The 22,776-nt window shown below is 38.8% G+C and overlaps 1 protein-coding gene across 2 annotated transcripts in view; it reads left to right on the forward strand.

Moving 5' to 3' along the window:
• atp2c1 (ATPase secretory pathway Ca2+ transporting 1) overlaps window positions 1–19,959 on the forward strand; it is a 96,204-nt gene extending 76,245 nt beyond the window's left edge. The window contains exons 19-27 of one of the 2 annotated variants that reach the window (XM_041184134.1): window positions 7,856–7,953; window positions 9,706–9,756; window positions 11,283–11,449; window positions 12,680–12,748; window positions 12,945–13,061; window positions 14,290–14,437; window positions 14,749–14,844; window positions 15,298–15,439; window positions 18,849–19,959. In XM_041184134.1, the coding sequence (XP_041040068.1) occupies window positions 7,856–7,953; window positions 9,706–9,756; window positions 11,283–11,449; window positions 12,680–12,748; window positions 12,945–13,061; window positions 14,290–14,437; window positions 14,749–14,844; window positions 15,298–15,439; window positions 18,849–18,967 (1,007 nt within the window). In that variant the 3' untranslated portion in view covers window positions 18,968–19,959. The remainder of the gene's footprint in view (window positions 1–7,855; window positions 7,954–9,705; window positions 9,757–11,282; window positions 11,450–12,679; window positions 12,749–12,944; window positions 13,062–14,289; window positions 14,438–14,748; window positions 14,845–15,297; window positions 15,440–18,848) is intronic. The other variant, XM_041184135.1, reaches the window with a different exon arrangement.
• The last annotated feature ends 2,817 nt before the right edge of the window (window positions 19,960–22,776 follow it).

A 22,776-nucleotide genomic window follows, 5' to 3' on the forward strand; every position in this document is an offset into this window, starting at 1 on the left:
GCCTCTGATATACGCTTGCTTTCGAAGGAAGCCGTACTGTTTTTTATTTTTTATTTATCGCCGGGTGCTGCGATCCTAGGCGAGCTTCTCCAAAGATTATATCCAAACTCCTAAGTGAAGCCTTCAGAGTGTCCTTGTAGTGTTTCCTTTGACCGCCATGAGAGTGCACCCCAGTCTCAAGCTCTCTATACAAGATTCACTTTTGTAAGCGAGTGTCAGGCACTCTGGCTACATGACCACAACTTAATTGTGACTGTCTCAATATGGGGTGGATACTTGGGCATGCCAGCTTGGGTGAGCACCTCAGTGTCTGGTATTTTGTCCTGCCATCTAATTTCCAAAAGCTTCTGAAGACAGCTCGAGTGAAAATGGCTGATCTTCTTGGCATGATGCTGCTACACAGTCCAAGTCTCTCATGCTTACCACAGAGTGGCAGGACTGTTCCTCGAGAGACTTTCTACACAATGTATCTCTAAACAGCACAATGAAGAGCGCGGAAGGGCATGCCAGGAGCAGCACCAGGCATACCTAAAAATGAGGTGTCAACCTGGTGAAGCTACAACACAGGACTACTTGCATACCAAACAGCATAAGCAGCAAGCGATAGACAGAGTTAAGCGACTCCACAGCTAACAGGTCAGATTTAAGCTCTGCAATCCTGCCACATCCAGTCCTGGATGGTGGTGGACAATTAAACAACTTGCTGGGGGAGGACGCTCCACAGATATCCCCATCCTCAATGATGGGGGAAGCCCAGCTTACCAGTGCAAAAGATAAGGCTGAAGCATTTGCAACAATCTTCAACCAGAAGTCCGAGTGGATGATCCATCTTGGTCCCCTCCGGAGGTTCCCAGCATCACAGGTGACAATCTTCAGCCACTTCGATTCACTCCACGTGATAACAGGAAATGGCTGAAGGCACTGGAAGGCTATGGGCTCTGACAATATTCCAGCAATAGTACTGAAGACTTGTGCTCCAGAACATGCTGTGCCCCTAGCCAAGCTGTTCCAGTACAGGCATCTACCCAGCAATATGGAAAATTCCCCAGGTATGTCCTGTCCACAAAAATCAGGACAAATCCAACCCTGCCAATTACTGCCCCGTCAGACTACTCTTGCTCACCAGTAAAGTGATGGAAGGGGTCACGAACAGTGTAATCAAGCAGTACTTGCTTAGCAGTAACCTGCTCACTGACGCTCAGTTTGTGTTTCGCCAGGGTCACTCAGCTCATGACCTCATTATAGCCTTGGTTCAGACATTGACCAAAGAGCTGAACTCCAGAGGTGAGATAAGAGTGACTGCCCTTGACATCAAGGCAGCATTAACAATGCAAAAACATTCCAGTAATAGGTATAAATCAGGAGGTGTAAGGGAGAGGGGAACTTGGTGAATTTGCAATCACCTGGGAAGCAGTACTGAGCAAACTGATGGCGCCTTGGGCTGACAAGTCTCCAGGTCCTGATGGACTTCATCCTAGGTCTTAAAAGAGGTGGCTAATGAGGTAGTAGATGCATTGGTGTTACTTTTCCAAAATTCGTTAAATCCTGGAAAGGTTCCATCAGACTGGAAAGTAGCAAATATAACCCCTCTATTCAAGAAGGGAGGGAGGCAGAAAACAGGAAATTAGGGTGGTTAGCTTGATGTCTGTCGTGGGGAAGTTGTTAGAATCAATCATTAAGGAGGTTATAGCTGGGTTAGAGAAACTCCAGATAATTGGGAAGAGTTGGCATGGTTTTGTGAAAGGGAAATCATGTTTTATTAATTTATTTGAGTTCTTTGAAGGAGTAACGTGCACGATGGATAAAGGGAGCCTGTAGACATACTGTAAGGTGCCACATCAAAGGTTATTGCGGAAAATAAAAGCTCATGGTATAGGGGGTAACATATTAGCATGGATAGAATATTGACTGGCTATACATAAATGGGTCTTTTTCTAATTGGCAAGTTGTGATGAGTGGAATCCCGCAGGGGTCTGTAGCACCTCAACTTTTTACAATTTACGTCAATGACTTTGATGAGGGGAGCAAAGGCATGGTAGCTAAATTTGCAGATAACACAAAGATAGATAGGCAAGTATGCTGTAAAGAGGACATAAGGAGGTTGCAGGTGGGTATGGATAGGTTGAGTGAGTGGGCAAAAAATACGGCAGATGGAGTATAAAGTAGGAAAACGTGAAGTTGTTCACTTTTGCAGGAGGAATAAAAAAGCAGAGTATTACTTAAATGGAGAACAGCTGCAGAATTCCGAGGTGCAGAGGGATCGAGGTATTCTAGTGCATGAGTCACACAAAGTTAGTATGCGGGTACAGCAAGTAATTAAGAAGGCTAATTGAATGTTATCCTTTATTATGAGAGGAATTGAACATAAAAGGATGTTATACCGGACATTGGTGAGACCACATCTCGAATAATGTGTGCAGCTTTGGTCGTCTTATTTAAGGAAGGATATAAATACGTTGGAGGCAGTTCAGAGGAGGTTTACTAGATTGATATCTGGAATGAGCAGGTTGTCTTATGAGGATAGGTTAGACAGACTGGGTTTGTTTCTGCTGGAATTTAGAAGAGTGAGGGATGACTTGATTGAAGTATATAAGATCCTGAACGGCCTTGACAAGGTGAACGTGGAAAGGATGTTTCCACTTGTGGGTGAGTCCAAAACTAGGGGGCACTGTTTTAAAATTAGGTGTTGCCCTTTTAGGACAGAGATGAGAATTTTTTTCTCGTGGGTTGTGTGACTTTGAAACTCTCTGCTGGTGGAAGTGGGGTCATTGAATATTTTTAAGGCAGAGGTAGATAGATTCTTGTCAGGCAAGGGAATCGTTGATGAGTGCCCAATGTTCAGCACCATTCGTGACTCCTCAGATACTGAAGCAGTCCATATCCAAATGCAGCAAGACCTGGACAATATCCAGGCTTGGGCTGACAAGTGGCAAGTAACATTTGTGTCACATAAGTGTTAGGTAATGACCGTCTCCAACAAGACAGAACCTAACCACCACCCCTTGAAATTCAGTGGCATCACCATTGTTGAATCTTGCACTATCAATATCCTAGGGGTTAGCATTGACCAGAAACTGAACTGGACTAATCATATAAATACTGGTCACAAGAGCAGGTCAGAGGCCAGTGAGTAACTTACTTCCTGATTCCCCAAAGCCTGTCCTCCATCTACGAGGCACAAGTCAAGAGTGTGATGGAATATTCTCCACTTGCCTGGATGAGTGCAGCTCCAACAACACTCAAGAAGCATGACACCATCGAGGCCAAAGCAGCCTGCTTGATTGGCATCCCATCCACAAACATTCACTCCCTCCATGACTGGCGCGCATTGGCAGCAGTGTGTACCATTTACAAGATGCTGTGCAGGAACTCACCAAGGCTCCTTAGACAGCACCTTCCAAACCCACGACCACGACCACCTAGAAGAACAAGGGCAGCATACACATGGGAACACTACCACCTGGATGTTCCCCTCAAAGCCACACACCATCTTGGCTTGGGAATGTATTGCCTTTCCTTCACTGTCACTGTGTCAAAATCCCAGAACTCCCTCTCTAACAGCACACTGGGTACCTATACCACATGGACTGTAGCTCACCACACCTTCTCAAGGGCAGTTAGTGATGGGCAATAAATGCTGGCCTACCCAGCAACACCCTCGTTCCATGAATAAATAAAAAACAAAACCAAACCCAGAATCAAACTGGTTTCATTCCTTATTTGTGCTGAATTAGTTAATCGCAGACACAGCAGCATTTATGTGCTTGAATTAGCCTCAGTACCCCTGAGCTTGGGGGGAAAGCAACTAGCCCAATTTTTTTCCTCTCTAACCAAGAGTGAGTTAGGCCAGTTTTTTGCCTGTACTGTTATTCTGTCTCAAATCAGCTAACATTGTACAGACTGTGGATCAAACCTGGAATCTGCCTGGTAGTTACTATTCACTACTAAAACCGACTTGGGGAATACAGGAACAATTTCAAGTGTAGGCAGAAATATTGATGTTGAATAATATGTTAGCTCCCCACTGCATATTTTTAAATAAAATATTATATGTCCATGTAATGAGAAATATTTGCAATTTGAACAAATAGGAAGGACATCAACCCCACCCTCTGGTCATGCAATCCCCGGAGAAAGAACCTTAGACCAAATTAGGTAAAAAAAAATGTGGAAAATTTCTGTCCCACCCCTAAATGCAATCAGGCAAATTCCAGGAGACTATGCAACTAATACTATAGGACCCAGTTAATGTACCTCCCTTTGATGATTTAAAAAGTCTTCCACTTCACTCACTGTATTGTATGAAGCACAGTAGTATTTTTCACCATAATGTAACAACAGCTTGCTTTACTGTAGTAACCTGTGCAGCCATTATTCTCATTTTTTAAAATTCTCTCAACATTTCTGTTTACTTTTTCTATTTTCTACTTTGCTTTACTTAGCGTTTCATTTTCCCTTTTGTTTTGTCCTGTTTCCCCAACGCCCCCTGCCGAATTTGATATTTGGGAACAGATGGTATACTGGATTTCCAAACAGAGCCATCCAGTGGTAGAAATTGGATGCTTTAACATTGAGATTTACAAATTCCTTTGTCACTGTTTCCTGAATGTCTACATCCTTGTAATCTGCATTCTTTTGTCAAAACATGGAGGTTATTTTACAGTGATTTATCACACTCTGTACCAAGAGTTCTGACATTTACTTTCACACAATGGTATCAGCTTTGCATTTAAAAGGGGTGGGGCAGAGAGACAGGATGCAGTGAAGTGCCATTTGATGTGAATCCCTTTTAGTTTAACTTCAAAAATGTAGGAGTTCCAATGGATAAGTTACACATCTGTTGATACATTATCATGCATGAAAAATCCAATTTAACCGAGCTAAGAATTAAGTAAATATTAGGCTAAGGGGCTACTTGATGGGTTGAGACTTGGATTAACAAGTTAAGGGGATCTCCAGGTGTGCAGCAGCATTGATGCCAGCAAGCAGGTCAGCAGCCAATCAGATTGAAATATTCTCACAGGCAGCAAATCATGAAATTAGAAGCACGTAACATTCTTCATTTCCGCCACTTGTACCGCAATCTTATCCTTTCAGTCATTACCCACAGTTCATGACCATAGGTGAGGATGGGGTCGTGTATCAACCAGTAAACCGAGAGCTTCATCTTAAAACTCAGCTCCCATTTCACTGCCATGGACTGGTAGAGGCACCCGCAGAACTGCAGCCGCCCCACTGATCCGCTGGCCAATCTCACGCTGCCCCCTTGCCATCACTCACAAACAGGATCTTGAGGTACTTGAACTCCTCCACCAAGGGAAGCTGTTCACCCCTCACCTGGTGAGAGCAACCCGCTCTTTTCTGAGAGAACCCAGGATTTCTGGGCGCACTCTCTGGGACAGGATGAGGAGTTCGGCAATCTGGGAGAGCCTCGGAGTAGAGTCACTGCTCCTCTGAATTGAGGGGGGCCAGTTGATGTGGTTCAGGCATCTGACAAGGACGCCCCTGGTAGGGTCCCGCTGGAGCTGTACCGGGCACGTCCACTGGGCGGAGACCTCGAGGCTGACCCAGGACAAGCTGGAGGGATTACATCTCTCGGCTGGCCTGGGAACACCTGGGAATCCCCCAGGAGGAGCTGGAATCTGTGGCTGATGAAAGGAAGTCTGGCCGGCCCTGCCCCACATACTGCCACCGTGACCCTCACCAGGAGAAGTGGTGTGAAAATGGATGGATGAATGGATAATGTCTTCATTATTAATTTAAATTTTCAAATAGCAAGATCAATTATCATGATCGGATTATGATAAAAACTAAAGCAAAGATAAACAAACTTTTGAAAAATGTATTTGGATGTACACTTGTGATGCCTTGGCATAAAAGGCTATGGGCCTAGTGCTGGCAAATGGGATTAGAATAGTTAGGTACTTGTTTGACCGGCACAGACTCGAAGGGCCGAAGGGCCTTTTTCTGTGCTGTAGACTGCTATGGCTCTATAAACCAAGGTGGGAATTACCACGTAGTGCCATTGATTGAGTGTCACTTGTACCTGAGCAAACAGTTTCCATTTTAAATAAATCCCTTTCAGTACTTAAGAAGGGGAAAAGAAACTGGGAGAGGAAGCCAATGATGAGATCAAAATGAAGAGTGTTTACAAGACTTTTGAAGTTAGCGTCATGTTTGTGAAACATAAAAGAGATCATAAATTGTGTAAATCAATCCTGACTTTCTGCTTATTTAAAAATGGACTTTGGTGGACCAAAAACATGGCTGCTACAGGTCACATGATTTACAAGTTGGCTACAGTTCTGGAAACTTCTGACAATAATTACAGGACCAATTTCAACACTCACATCTTATGGAATCTCACACCTATCAATGTGTGGACTCACTACAATCAATGAAACAAAGAAGCAGCAGCCTGGACTTAGAACAAAGAGATAGCTGTCAAAACTAGTTATACCTACGGAGGTATAATCATCTGTTTCCTAAGGTGAACAATGGATTTTGACCAGAGACATAGAAACTGATTGAACTAAGCTCCTTTGGCCTTTGAAAAGTTTTAATGTAACATTCCTGCACTCCCAGGGCAGTCTGCTGTTAATATTCAGCCTGTCAACACTAAAGCTGGACTCCAGGCTGACAGCAAAGCCTGCCTCAAGTCCAAACCTCTTCGAAGCCTGGTTCTCTGGAATATTCCTGTCATCGTCTGTAGACTGGACCAAGGCTCTGTATATGCATCTCATCTTGCCGTGTCATCACCAACTTTGAAGGAATTCGGCAATTCTTGATTACAGTTAGCTGAACCGGCCTGAACTTTAACTCCTACATGAAAGAACCCTCAATGGACTCTGACATTCTGGACTCTGATACTCATGTGAATTAATATCCAATATATTTTAAGTTATTCCTAGTTGTAAAACTTTTCTTTCCTATCTCCTCTTTGTGTGTTTGTGTGTGTATAAGTAATTGTGATGACCATCCCCTGGGTTTGAATGTATGAATAAATAATACTTCTGATTTAACCCTAAAGAGAGTTTGCTGCGAATCAATTTAACATTGATTTCACAAACAGAAGGCTTGGGAAAAAACTTCACAGCCTATTTCAAAAATTAAAACACCTCTGCTTACAGACAGATGGTGAGAAAAAATGAGTTCAGTTTGCCCCGCCCCCCTGCCCATAACAGTAGGGAATGAGGTGATCCATTTAAGGAGATTTTGGAAAATAATTCCAGAAGGCAGGTGAGTAGTGATTGAAGGCATGGTCTCCGATGATAAAATAGAAAATGCAAAGTAACTCAGGTACTTTGAGAGACTCCAGTCTGGAGAAGCATGGATTGAAGCTGAGACGGGATTTAAGGAAGCCAGTTGAGCTTGCCTAGGATATGTGCAGGTAATAGTGCAGGCAGTCAATTAAGTTAGTAAACTAAGGATGTTTTCATGTACCTGTACTTTAAAGTTCAGAGAATAAAGACAAAATTAAATTAATTTGAAAAGGTTGTTAAACATGGTAAATTAAACTGATGCGAGTAAAAGACTGACCAGTTTATTAAGCCCCTTTCCATGGCTATTCAAAACAGCAATGTAAAATCTCCCTGAAACATTTTCCTGGACAGCAGATGAAGATCATTCAATAAACTTACTGACCAAAATATTATCAATTAGCTGAATAATAAGTGAATATAAAATATTGCTGATTTAGTTTTATTTTTTATTTAGTCTTGAGATGGAGTACAAGATGTTTCGAATAATTTGAAATTGGATATATACATTTAATTTTGTACAATGCTCACATTGGATAATAGTGGATATTTCATGTAAGCTTACTTTTTATAAAAGATTTTTTATTTGTATACAGCCACCCGTTTGGGCTTGTATTCCAAGGGATCCCAAACACTCTCAGGAGAAGAAATAGATTCACTGGATATTCAACAGCTGTCACAAATAGTCCAAAAGGTATGGAGTGTCTAATGTAAAGTGAAACCTTACTTTATGCAAACTAATTATTAGTATGAAGCTCAGCAAAGAAGAATCAATACATTTGTTTGTGGAATTAAATTATTGTACAACAGAACTGGGGTCTACACGAAAGGGGGTAAATGGTAGAGCAGGGCCACAAAGACTTCAGCCTCCGAACATTCACAAATTCACCAGGAATCTCCCTTAGGCTGGCTCGGTTTGGCTTTGTGTAATTGGGTTTAGGAGACTTGCAGTATTTGGAGAAGCAATTATACTTAGCCTCAAATTGTTTGTCTAAATTAACAGAGCTCAACTAAATTGTTCTGTAACTAAAGGAAGTAACCAACCTGTCTTACATTTATTAATATTTGCCGGAGTTGCAATAAACCTCCACAAGCCGTCCATTATATCTTATGAAACTGATGAAATACAGTAGCAAAACTCTATATAGTTGCTGCACATGACGGAACTTGAGGACCATAGGTTCCGTTCCACTCTAGTTTTTCTCTTATGATGCGGTTTTTGTCCCACATCAATGCAACAAGGCAAAATATGACAGGGGCTTGAAGTCACCCATCTGAATTTTGGCAAGTGACCATAACTTGCTGCTTGGGCTTCACCAACCAAGTTAGAACTGGAACTGGTGCAACACTATCTTCTTAAATATTAAAACTACAGTGTGTAACAATTCAACACATGGTCTTTACAATTATGGTAGTCAGTAAGTGTAGCTCTGCCCATACATTTGAGTATATCTGCAGAGAACTCAACTTTGCCCAAGTGCAAAGGAGTATGGAACTATGAGTGTCAAAATGGGTATAGCCATGCACTGTTTATGGAACAGGTCAATGAGTTAAAATTCCACCATGACAAATTAAAACTGACTTCACCAAATTTGTTAATTTATAGACTGGCAGCAAGAAAGTTGCAGAATTGTTGTAAAAACCCATCTCGTTCACTTGTATCTTTAAGGGCAGAGAACATGCCACCCTTACCTGATCTTATCTATACAATGTGGTTGACACTCAGTGCTCTCTGAAGCAGCCTAGCTAAGTCACTCAGTTGTAAAATGATTTGTTATTCAAGAAGAAGAAACCCTAAGGATAACTAGGAATGGTCAGTGAATACAGTCTTGACCCAAGAACATAAAATGTATAACTCGGATTGCACAGTTCTGAAATAAGTACTGATGTTAACTTGTATATGTGAGGGGTGCTTTAAAAACAATTAGTTTGGTTATATAAAACCATCAATCACATCATGACCAAAAAATTAAGAATCTGTTAAATGTGTTCATCTGGATGAGTGGCTAGAAGGATGACCTTCAGTGACCTGAATAGTCTTAACCTCTCTGTTGCTGATTACTGCCACGCAAAAAAGGTTAAAAACAAAAAACTGCTGATGCTGGAAATCCAAAACAAAAACAAAAATACCTGGAAAAACTCAGTAGGTCTGACAGCATCTGTGGAGAGGAACACAGTTAAAATGTTAACTGTGTTCCTCTCCGCAGATGATGTCAGACTGGCTGAGTTTTTCCAGGTATTTTTGTTTTTGTTATGCAAAAAAGGTTTTTTGTTTAGAAAATATATATTTGTTTGCAGAAAGGATATGGGAAAGTAATTCCCCTAGTGATTGCCTATTTTAAGTGACTGTCATATTTGTTTATCTATAAGTGATAATGTTAGACTTGGCACTGCTTTTATATCAGACTTTTCTTTTAAATTACTTAATTCAATCGTGTTTTCACAGATAGCAGTGTTTTATAGATCTAGTCCAAGACACAAGCTGAAGATTATAAAGGTAACTACTACCGCCATTGACAAGAGATAGATGTGAAGGCAGGCTCTGTTGTTTTCTTCTTCCTTGGTATTATAACAATTTCTCTCTCTAACTTCTTAGCTTATAAAGATAGCTCAGTAAATCTCCATAATTTCAGGTAATTTACTTCATAGTCCATATTTTTGTCAGTTTAATTTAGTTCACAGAGGTCTGCCTCCTTGTCTTGCTCCATGCACCTTGAGTGGTGTCCCTCAAGCTTGATAATCAATTGTCTCTGTCTAATGGAGAGAGATTCCTATGGCCTTTCCTGGTCTGTGACTAGTTATCGTTAACAACATAGAATTTACATTTCCAGAAACATGCCTTTGTATGTCAGAAATATGAGGCCTTTTAGGAAAGAAGTTTGCGTCCACTTCTGTTTAAGTTAAGCCCAAGTGCTGTTAATGAAATCACCTTTGTTTACCTTGAGCATCTTATTCAAATTTGTTCTTCCATATCTGAATATTCCAGCTCCGCACATAAATGATATGAAGCTAGAGAATGATTGTGAACAAATCAAACTGGGTATTTGCAGTATCACCATAGAATTCGTTATTTTAATATGTTAATAATTTATCTTTCAGTTTGAGGTCACTTGATCATAAATTTTCTTTGATATCTCTATCTTAATTTCTTCTGACTACCTAAAGATCCGATTTATCCAGGTATAAAACTTAAATGTTTTTTGCCTGCCTTTTGTGGCTGAATTCAAAGTGAACTGCCTAATGATCATTGGAGGCACATTTGCTTTAATGAAAATTAATATTTAATTAAAATAGCACAGCAGATTTGGAATATACTACATAATGGGGCTAGTCTCATTCCAATTTGCATAAAACGTTGACACTTAACAATTTTGGAGCAAATCCTTGGCTGAATTGGTAGAAGAGTGGAATATAGCTTCATAGAAATTACAGCAGATGAGGCTACTTGACCCATTAAGTATGTGCTTGTGCAGGCTCCTTAGATAATATCTATTGTCATCCCATTTCCCTGTCTACTTTTGTAACCCTCTTTTTACAATGCACCTAATTTCCTTTTAAATGAAATTGACTGCCTTAATAGCTGGACGTGGTAATACATTCAATATTCTAATAACCCTCTGTGAAATTATTTCTAACTTTTTCACTGATCTGGTGATAGTCCTGGGTTTGTGTCCCTTTGAATTCACCACTGCTCAGGAATAATATTTCACTATTTCAAAACCTTTCATAATTTTGAAAATCTCCATTAAATTGACCTCTTAAGCCTTTCCCCCCAAATTATCATTCCTTTCTTCTTAACTATAATTATTTATTTTTAGTGAATTTTCCTATGTCCATGATATTTCCAATATTCTTCTTACAACAGATTAGCTGTTTCATATTGATTTGGAACAAAGTCTCTGTAATTTATCTGTGTTCATAGTATAAGTTTTTAGATTAGCTTCGACAAAAAAGAAATGGAAATTCGATCGTGTACAATATCCAAATAAAATTAACCTTTATCTTCTATTTGCCATATTTCAGTCTCTACAGAACAATGGTGCTGTGGTAGCAATGACAGGGGATGGAGTAAATGATGCAGTAGCATTGAAGGCAGCTGATATTGGGGTGGCAATGGGACAGACAGGGACCGATGTCTGCAAGGAGGCAGCAGACATGATCCTTGTAGATGATGACTTTAAGACAATAATGTAAGTCATCCTTTCTGTGTTTCCTAATTTCCTACCAATCATTATGCAATAGAGGACTGAATGTTTCACGATTAAACCGTTGCAAATCAATGGCAAATGTATCCTAAAATAAGAGTAAAAATTTCTGGAAAAACTCAACTGGTTAGACAGCATCTGTGGCGAGAAACAGAGTTAACGTTTCAGCTCGATGACCTTTCATCAGAACTGCAAATGTTTCCTATGTGTTTCTGTGTATTTTGAGTTCTAGTTTCGTTAAAATGAAACGTTTTCGTTTGTATCTTGCGATTCCACCCTGAAGAATCACCAATGATTATGCCCAAAAAAATACAAAGGATCCTTGTTAGAATTCATAATTTACTGAATTCTGTACAATCAGGTGTGTAGTACTGAACTTTATGGACATGTGCACATCTGGCTATGTGCTTTCATCAGCTTAAGTTTATTGCTCCCTGCCCTGACAAATCCATTTAAATGTCTTTTTATTTTATGTTGTTTATGCAACTCTCCAAGCTCTCCTACAGAGAGTGTATTGTATATGTCACTTATATGAAATTGAGACACAGGTTACAATCCCATATCATAAGCTATAATGTGCCTTATTGTAAGAAAAGAGGACAAGTCTGCTGAAATGAACACTTCAGAAAAGATTTGCAAACTTTATTTCTGAGCCATACCTTTTCACCTGCCAGTTTGTTTTAAGAAAAGGTTTAAAACTTGCACTTATGTATTTTGGATTTTAATCTGCAAATGGGGCATTGTTTAAAAGTTAGAGCCAAAATGTTCAGGAGTGAAATTAGGAAACACTTCTACACATACACACAGGGTGGTAAAAGTTTGGAACTCTCCCTCACAAATGACAGTTGACACTAGGTCAGTTGTTAATCTTAAATCCGAGATTGATGGATTTTTGTTAACTGAAGGAATTAAGGGATAAGGGGAAAAGGCAGTTGCTGGAGTTAGGTCATAGATCAGCACTGATTTAATTGAATGGCAGAACAGACTCGAAGGGATAATTGGCTGCCTCCTGTTCTTATGTTATTCCACACACCAGTATGACTGCATAGCTCAGAGTGATGCTGTGCTCAGTTACAGGATGGCAATTGTTTAGATTCTTTTGACTAGCTCTTTGTAGAATAAAAGATTTTGGTTGACTAACGCATCTTAGTGTGTGTCAGTACAATCTGTCCAGTGTGTTCGCCATGTCAGTTAATGTCAAGCTTTCTGTTTCAGGTCTGCAATTGAGGAGGGCAAAGGGATTTACAATAATATCAAAAATTTTGTTAGGTTCCAACTCAGCACGTAAGTATAACTTAGGACGATTACCTGAGGGAAATTAGTCATTGACAAGCTTAATTTTAAAGTATTTAAATATAAATATGTAATATTTTAAATATCTAGCTACAAAAAAGTCTTAATGCTATGTTAAAATTTACTTACTGTATGATAAAACATGAACTTATACAGCAATTTTATTCAATTTCATTTTTTTCCCCAGGAGTATAGCTGCTCTAACGTTGATTTCTTTAGCCACATTAATGAACTTTCCTAATCCACTAAATGCTATGCAGATTTTATGGATTAACATAATTATGGATGGACCACCAGCACAGAGGTAAAAAGAAAAGTTTAGATTATTGATGAAATGTCTGTCTACAAACTCACCTAATTATAAGTAGTGGATGTCCCATGACATTGTTCATGAGTTGTAGGATCTGACATTTATGAAATGGACCAATAATCCTTTCTGATCCCAGCAGATTCTTCACAGCACTGCTAATTTCTCCCTTCATGCAAAGCCCTTCCCTTACTGCTTGATCCAGAGTGTGTCCTTCTCCCCTGCCTCAACAGGTCTCTGTCACATTTTTGTTCATTCCCCCCCCCCCCAAACAGCAGGATACTTTTTTTCAATCCTGTGAAGAGTCTCTTCTCTTTCCCCATTCATTGTGCTGAAATAAATGTAATTTGGATCTTGTTAATCAGAGTTGGACTCTGTGAATATCACTTTTCCTCACCTGTTTCATGTCTCTTTTCCTTGCCTTAATTTCCTTCAATTCTCTTTTGCCTGCTACCTGCTACCTCACATTCTTCCTTCCTCTTCCATGTCCACTCCTCTCTTTTTTAACCTCCTTCACTTCTCTTTTCTGCTTGTTTTCTCCACTCTTCCTTTTCACTTTCACCTCCTTCTTGAGCTTCAGGATTGCATCTCTTACCTATTTCTTTTGAAATACTTTCCTCTGCCTACTTCAAGCAACTACTGCACTGAAGGTAAAGAAACTGCTGTGCTGAGAACTGAACCGCAGAAAAGGCACAGGGAGATCAGGAACAAGTGGGTCATAGCGGATGAAAGGGTGATAGGAATGTCCCTAAGTTTATAAGTAAGGTTATGATTTTTTTTGTGTTATATACTACATTTTACTTTCAGAGATTTAAAGTGAGGTGACTGCATCTCAGCTTTTAAGTATTGGAATGTGATTGAGTTGAATATGTTTGGTGAAATTACTTGAGGGATGCATGAGTGATCTAACAAAAGGAGAAAAGCACAGATTTGAACACATTGTCATTAGAAAATTATGTAATTTACAGACTCGAGTCAAGACTCACATTTTAATCGATTAAAATGCCTCAAACTTGAGAACAACAATCAAAAGGAAAAATCTGATTGACTTTCATGCATTTAGTTCCTCTACTGCACAATTAAACTATTTGTTCCACTTTATATGTTTAAACAAAAAAGCAGACTTTGTTCTCATGTTCCCTCCCAACTCTTCAATCTTGCAAAATGTAAACAAGTTATTGCAGTGACATTCTGAATTGCCTTTGCTTTGTTCCCTTGTGTCCAGCCTGGGAGTAGAACCTGTCGATAAAGATGTCATCAGACAGCCTCCAAGAAATGTAAAAGACAGCATCCTGACCAGAAACCTGATTGTTAAAATTCTGGTTTCATCATTGATTATTGTTTCTGGGACGTTATTTGTCTTCTGGAGGGAGGTAAGCACCTTCTAATCAATTGCACCAGTGAAGTCTTCCTTTTCTTCCAGATGGAAACCACCTCTGCTCTTAGTCAAAGTATGGGAGTTGTCCTGTCTATCTATTTTAAAATTACTAGCTGATTAGATGTTTTTCTACTTTGAGTAAATTGCTAATCATAATTATGTTTTTAACAAAGACATCAGTTTAAAAAAAAACGCGTATTAAAGAGTTAGTGGGGAATGCTTTTCTTTTAGAGATGCAATTTTAAAATATTCATTAAAAATAGTGTGTTGGTAATGAGTTTTGTATTTGTTATCTGTGTTTCTCAGTTACAGGATAATGTAATAACGCCACGCGACACAACAATGACCTTTACCTGCTTTGTTTTCTTTGACATGTTCAATGCGTGGAGCTCCAGGTCGCAGGTGGGATATGAAAGTCTTGGAATTTTAACCAAAGTGTATTTATGTAGTTCAGGCTGTTAGACACCAAAGGGGATTTTCTTCTTTCTTTGACATTACATAACTGCCCTCAAGCTTATTTATATTAATGTGTCTATGAATCTTTAATGAACTATGTTAAATTCAGCTTTGTGAATGTAGCCAAAAACTCAAACTTGATGAAACTAGCACAAATTTCTTCCATTAGTAAAATTGCCTCGAAGAGAAGCTTGTGTTTTTGTGCCATACTCTTTCTCCATCAGTGTTTCCTAACTCATAGATGTCTTTCCAGGATGTATTGATAGGTAACACTCTATATAATAGTTAAATATATATAATGAGCCAAATATATGTATAGTTAATTAAAAGATGACTGTGTTCATGTTGGAAATATTTTTCCTTACTTCTCGCTTTCTGCTCCTCTTCTTCCCTCCCCAGACAAAATCTGTCTTCGAAATTGGGCTGTGCAGTAACCGAATGTTTTGTTATGCTGTACTTGGGTCCATCATGGGGCAGCTGCTGGTTATTTACTTCCCTCCGCTACAGAAAGTTTTCCAGACAGAGAGCCTCAGTATACTAGGTGAGAGCTTTCTTTTAATTTGGGCAGACCTTGCAGTCAGTTGCATGATGCTTTCATTTGCTGACAATTATACACTTGTTTGTGCATTTAGCAGATTTGATTGTGATTTGCCATTCTCCAATTTATTTTTTATTTTAATAAATTTTTACTACATTGACTGCTAAATGGAATTTGTAGGTTAAATAGCCTTGGCACCATTCAATATTCACACAAAAATCTGCTAAATCATTTTCATTGATCATCACAAAGTCACTCTTGAGGCTAGTTTTATAAATGCTACCTTCACTTTAATAGATTGTGATTAAAGGTAAATAGTCATAATACAACATAACCAATTCCATAAATGAAAGTGAGGAACACTGATGATTTGTTCTACAGTGTTTCATACGAACCCCGAATTCATGGAACCCATAAACTGTATTAATGTTCTTACACTGTAGATGTTTCTTGGATTTTAGTATTATAAGCACAGGTAGCTGAAGCGTGAACATTGAACATCTACAACCTGAACTGCAGGAGCAGAAAACTTTCTTACACTGAGTCCAGTCATTTAAAGGAGCCTCACTGGTTGTCCCCTTTTTTGACAATTAGTTATAAAATAACTGATTTAGTATCCTTTCTATTTCAGTAATTTTGTTTAGATGGGTGTAGTGGACATCCTGGGGAAAAGAAAGTGTGGAAGAATAACTAGCTTGAAAGCAGAATTAAAATGACATAAATCAGCCTTTTTGTGTTAATGACAGTATATACCAATGTAATCTCAGAATCGTCGCATATTTCTGTTGTTCACTTGTTGCCAAGTGTTAGTCTCAACTGATGTCTTGCTTAAGGGCTACAGTGGAATATAAAACAGATCTGTGCCTGCATTACACCACATGGTGAGCTCCTGACTTCAATCGTAGGACTGTGGCAGGTTGTCAAGTGGAGGGCTGTCCAACACTAGGTTACACTCCATAAAATACCTTTACCATTTTTAAATATACCAAAGCTCTTCACAAGACTGGGAGAAAATCAGACACCAAGCAGAAATTAAGAGAGGTGACTACTTTTTGAAGAAGCTTTAAAAGGTGGAAAGAAATATGGAAGACAGGTGTTTAGGAAGGAAACTCCTAGAGCGAGGGCTTTGATGGTAGAAGACATAGTCACTGATGAGACATGATGGTATGGGTGGGAGGGGAGGAAATATGGCACTGCAGAGTTAGAAATGCAGAGGATGCGAGCTGCAATAAAGAACAGGAGGCAGAGGTAGGGTAGTGAACCCATGAAGAGATTTGTTGTTGAAGATGAGCATAATGAAGTCAATGTGTTCGAGGATGGAAAACCAGTGGTGGATGGAGGTGATTAATAAATGGGACTTAATATGGAATGGGGTACAGGTTCTGGGCTTCTAGGTGAGTTGTGGTTTGTGGGGTCTGTAGTTTGGGAGAAGTGTGTTTGGGAAACCTACCTATAGCTGTACAAACCTATAAGTAGCAAAACATGGATGAGGATTTAACTGATGGTAGGAGTGATAAGAAAATCATAAGAAATAGGAGCTGGAGTAGGCCATTCGACCCATTGAACCTGTCCCACCATTCAGTAAGATCATAGCTGATTTGATATGGGCTTAACTCCACTTCTCTGCCTGAATCTTTAACCCACGTATATCAAAAATCTGTCTTAACTTGAATATATTCAATGACCCAGCCTCTACTGCTCACTGTAGAAGAGAATTCCAAACACTATCGACCCTCTGAGAAAAGAAATTCCTCCTCACCTCCATCTTAAATTGGAGACCCTTTATTTTTAAACTGTGCCTTCTACTTCCCATCCTCTCTATCCTGTCAGGCCTCATCAGAATCTTATACGTTTCAATAAGATCACCTCTCATTCTTTTAAACTCCAATGAGTATAACCTGCTTAATCTTTCTTCATAAGACCACTCCTTCATCCCAGGAACCAGCCTAGTTGAACAGTCTCTGAACTGCTTCCAATGCAAGTATCTCTTTCCTTAAATAAGGAGACCAAAACTGTGTATGCAGTATTCCAGATATGGTCTCACCAAAGCTCTGTGCAGTTGTAGCAAGACTTCCCTACCTTTTTATACTTCTATCCCCCTTGCAATAAGGTCAACATTCTATTTTCCTTCCTAATTACTTGCTACACTTGCATGCTAACTCTAGATATAATCATTGAGATGATAATGATGGATTACATTTGAGGTTTGAAGCTCCACTAAGGATTCAATAGGACATCAAGCTCTGCATTCTAAGTGAGTAGCTAGAGAGGGAAATGGAATTGAACTGAAAGATATACTGCCTGGCAAGGACCAAATGGGATAGTGTCAGTCATGCCATGGTTAGCGGAAATTCTGACTCAGTCACTTTTCCTCATCTGGTAGGGAATCAAGATTGTATAGGCACAGTAGAGTTGAAAGTGTGTTAGAGGAGAAGTAAAGCCGAGTGTCAACAACAACAAATGCGTTTAAAGTAGTTAATAATATACATGTGTAAGTTGACCCCTTATTTAAAGATGGTACCTTTGAGAGAATCAGGGATGAAATCTTGGAAAACATTGAAGTTAACCATGCGGGTATTGGAGAAGCTATTGGAAGGAATGTATTGGCTACATTGGGACAGCTAGAAAGCAAAATATCAAACTACAGGACAATAGTTCACTTTCAATAGGTCCACGCTTTGCTTAATGGAAGCTGAGATGTATGTGTTTCTTAATCACGTTTTGTTGGAAAATGAGTGGGAGCAGTACTAAATCCCACTTTTGGTCTGGCAGATTAGAAGACAATGAATCAAGAACCAGAAGAGCTGGTCTCTCTACATTGGGCCATATTGTGAATACCACTGATTCATTTGGATTCAGTAACTCAATGTTCTAAAATATTCAGAAACTAAAACTAAAAAGAAGTTACTTTTTTCTGTGGTTGATATTTTGTTGCTTGCATTTCCAAAAGGAATCCATATGATCCAAGATGATTTACATAATTTTAGGCGCATATGCTGAAGAACATGAATGGCTTGAGCTGTGTCAGTGCTGCTTTGTGACAGAGTACCAGGGAAAATGCTCTTGCGATGATCACAACCAGAATGGGGACAGGTCTAGGCTGGGATTCCAGGTTACATTCTCCATACCATCCCTCGGAAGTTACCTGTTGTCCTTCTGTCTAATTTCTGCATAGCTTTGACTTAGTGTCTTCTAGCTTGTCATAGTATTTTGTGTATTGTGGTTTTTTTTGATCAGATTTTTTGCAATCTTTTGCTTTGAAAGGCAGAGTAGTAGTGTGAAATACTTTGAGAATACTGTATTGTATTTCACCACCACATGAGGTGTGTGAACCCCTTGCGAAAGTCATGATTTCAGACTGCTGTTATAATCTTCACACTGTATTAATTATCTTTTGATCTTCCTCTTTTAGATCTTATTTTTTTGGTGGGGCTCACTTCCTCAGTTTGCATAGTCTCTGAGATCATCAAGCGGTTGGAGAGACGGAAAGAGAAAAGCCCCAAACAAAATAAATCCTTTCTAGATGTATGATGCATATTGCATCTTGGAATTTAATAAATAAGATACTAGGTACCTAATGACCTGGTGATGTGTTTGAAGGCTGAACTTTGAATTGACATATAATGGCACTCGTAATTTAAAAGGACTTAAAAGGATGTGTTGAAAATGAGGACTATGAAGTATCTCTTGATCTCCATCTGTTGGGATAGCACAATGCAAACTAGATGCAGAATTTTTCCCTGCAGACAGTGTGATTCGCTGCTTCAATGTACATAACATTTTGTTTTCTGTATAGGAAAGACTCTGTGCAAATGGATGTGGTGTAGAGTCTGCATTACACTGGATAGAATGAAAGCCGTTTCTTTTCCTAATTTGAACACTATTATTTATCAATAAATAGTATGTTATTTTATATATGGTGGTGTGGATTTCAATAGCATAAATTAGGTGTTCATATGCATTGGACATTCCATTTATTCCAAGCTATAAGCCACAAAAGTAAGATTCCTGCAGCTGTTTTATTTTCTTAATATAAAATAATGTTAAAAAAATAAATTGCTGAAGTGCTTTTGTGTTCCTGTTTTTAAACTTCTAAGGTCTTGACCACTATAGAAACCATGGTTTGCAATTTAGAGGTTGTATCACAATTGTATATATGTGTTTTAACAGGAAAAGTGCAAATGTGTACAGTTTTGTGTCAAATGAAGTCTGTGTATACCGGAGCATCGAATTGATCAGATATAACAGCCAGTAATACTGGACTAAATACAGAGTCTGCAGTTTTGATTTTTTGTTTAAATACATGTTTGCTGTCACTAGTAATTGAATGCATTTGTGTAAACTGTGATAACTTAAACACCATTGCTTTTTCTAAGACTTGGCAACCGTAATGAAGACCAGAAATGTAGGCAGTGATTTTTTTTTTTGTACTGGGTGATGGACACCATTTGTCAGGCTACATCTGTGATGGAAATGTACAGTGTATTTGAAAAATACAGTTTGTAATTAAATGATCTTTGTAAGACTTGCCTCTTTTCTTGGGATGGTACATTTATCCCACTTTGCAATCTTTCAGCAATGGAAACCTGATTTCAGTACAGATCCTAATCCACAGCTAACATTATATCATTGTAGCTTCTCCTCTCCAATCTGACTGCTGTTAATTAATTTGGCTGTTAAATAGTACTGCAATAGGCTGAAAGAAATTGTGATCATTGTAGTAAATTTAATTTCTTGAATGCCATCAATTGCAGCACAATAAAATAACAGGTGGCGTTATTCCCCCTGAGGTACCTCAAGATTCCTCAATGGGATTGTTTTTCCTGCTGGTTCCCAAGGTCGTAGCCTCACATAAATATTGCTGCCATACTGTCTTTTCTAGCTGACTGTGGGCTGAACACCTTCCCCACATCTACAATTGATAGTAGAGTGGAGCAATGAGTGGAGGAGGAGGATGAAGGACCAAATGGCAGATCAAGGAAGAAGCAGGGTAACTGACTACAAACTAGAGCAGAGGTTTTTGTCCTCCGAGGAGAAAAATCTCATGGAGATGTAATAGAGGTATTGAAAATCAGTAAAAAAAAAAATATACAGTAAATAAGGAGAAACTGTTTCCAGTGGCAGGAAGGTCAGTAACCTGAGGGCACAGATTTAAGATAACTGGGAAAAGAATGGAAGTGTAGGTGAGAAATTAATTGATGACAGCTTTTATTATCTGGAATACACTGCCTGAAAGTGTTGTGGAAGCTGTTTCAATAGTAACTTTCAAAAGGAATAGAATTGAAGAGGAAAATGTTGTAGAGGAAGAACAGAGGACAATGGGATTAATTCAATACTTTTTTCTTAAGAGCTGGCATGAGCACAGTGGGCTGATTGATCTACTGTACTGTCAATCTATGATTTTAAAGCCATTGTTCAGATATTGGGGAAAAAAAGCAACAGAAAACCTGAGCAATATTGCAACACTTTTGATTCTTACAATGTGTTTTTTAAATATATTTGAGATGTGGGCAGCACTGGCCAAGCCAGCTTTTATTGCCTATCCTTAATTGCCATTGAGAAGCTGGCAATGAACCACCTTTTGAACCACTGCAGTCCATTGTGCTTTAAGTACACCCTTGGTGCTGTTCGGGAGGGTGTTCCAGGATTTTGACCCAATGACAGTGAAGGAACGGCAATGTTGTTCCAATTCAGGATGGTGTGTAACTTGAAAAAGGGAATTTGCAGGTGGTAGTATTCTCATGCATCTGCTGTTCTTATCCTTCTAGGTGGTAGAGTTTAATGAAGCCTTTAGATGTGGGTAGTGTTTGGAGAATATCATGCTTTTTAGCAGTTTTATTAATGAACATAAGTGCACATGCAATATTCAATAAGCATAAATCATGTTTTATTACTATAACTGCAACAATATGTGGGATATTTACAATTCTACAGCTTTAACGCTATTGGGATCATCTTTGGAATTAGGAATTACTATAGGAAAGAAGGCCAAATAGTGACAATTTGTAATAGTTAAAAATAAATACTTTGCATGAAACAGCCCTGTAATTTACTTCAAGTAAATGCTCAAGAAATCTCCAGATGTTGCTGCACACTGCCAATGGAGAGTTTCTCTTTGCATCAATCCTTTAATCATCTTAAACATTTCAATTAGATAACCCCTTCATCTTCTATACCGAAGGGAATACAAGCCTGGTCTCTGCTACTTGTCCTTATTCAAACCTTTTAGCACCTCTTATCATTCCGGTGAATCTGCACTGCAGCCCTTCCAAAGTCGAAATATATCCTTCCTGAGATGGTGTGTTCAGAACTGAATGCAGTATTCCAAATAGGATCTAACCAGAGCTTAATACAACAACACTTCAACCTCTGTATTCCAGTTCCCTTGAAATAAAGTCATTGTCTGTTTATTTTTAATTACAATTTGAGATTTTTTAAAAAAATTATCCTCACTGAACCCTGTGTATTTTCTGTCCGTGGTTTGGTGTCAAGTTTTACTTTATAGCACTCGTGAAATGGCTTGGGATGTTTTATTATATTCAATTTGCAATATGAGTACAGGATTGTAGTTGTTATAAAATCATCCAGTCACAAAATCTCCCCGAACCATTTTGAGGCATAATTTTTTATTGTAAAAACTTAAATATAACGATTAAATTACAATCTTTTTAGTATTTTAAATTTTTATTTTGTTTGATTATATACATCACCAACAGTTCACATTCTCAGCCCTTATGCTTCCTGTCTATTAACAAACAAAATTTACACTTAAGTTTTCACCTAAAAATATTTTTAAAATTTCAATCAGCTGATGCGTAAATGGTAATGGAAGGAACCTAAAGAGCAGGAATATAGTAGCTTTGAAACAGGTCAAATTTGGGTCCCTGCTGCACCAAATACAGCCAAATTTCTGTAACCAGTATTTTGCCAAAATCACCTCCCTACTGGATACATTCCAATTCCCAAGTTTAGTGACCTTCTCAATCTTTCACAGGTTAGTTTTTAATCATCTAATACCACTTCCATCATCCAGACCCAGGACCAAGTCATTTACAGCATGAAGTACTTTACAAGAAGCAATTCCTTTCTAAGCAAGTTTCTGTCTGATTTCACAGAGGAAATATTTCTAAGGTTATGGAGAGCTAGAACATGTTGGGCACAAATGCACTTAGTAGATTTTGGAATGCAGTGACTCCGGGCTGCTTTGGAAACTGGTTTCTTGCAACAATAAGCCAGACAAAATCAAGGAGCTTAATGTAGAGATTCCTGAAGTTTTGAGCTACATGGAATTCTAAATCTTTTTATTTTGATGAGTGATGACCTTGACATTTGTAGAGATG

Source organism: Carcharodon carcharias, chromosome 3, assembly GCF_017639515.1.
Source record: "Carcharodon carcharias isolate sCarCar2 chromosome 3, sCarCar2.pri, whole genome shotgun sequence".
Lineage (NCBI taxonomy): Eukaryota > Metazoa > Chordata > Chondrichthyes > Lamniformes > Lamnidae > Carcharodon > Carcharodon carcharias.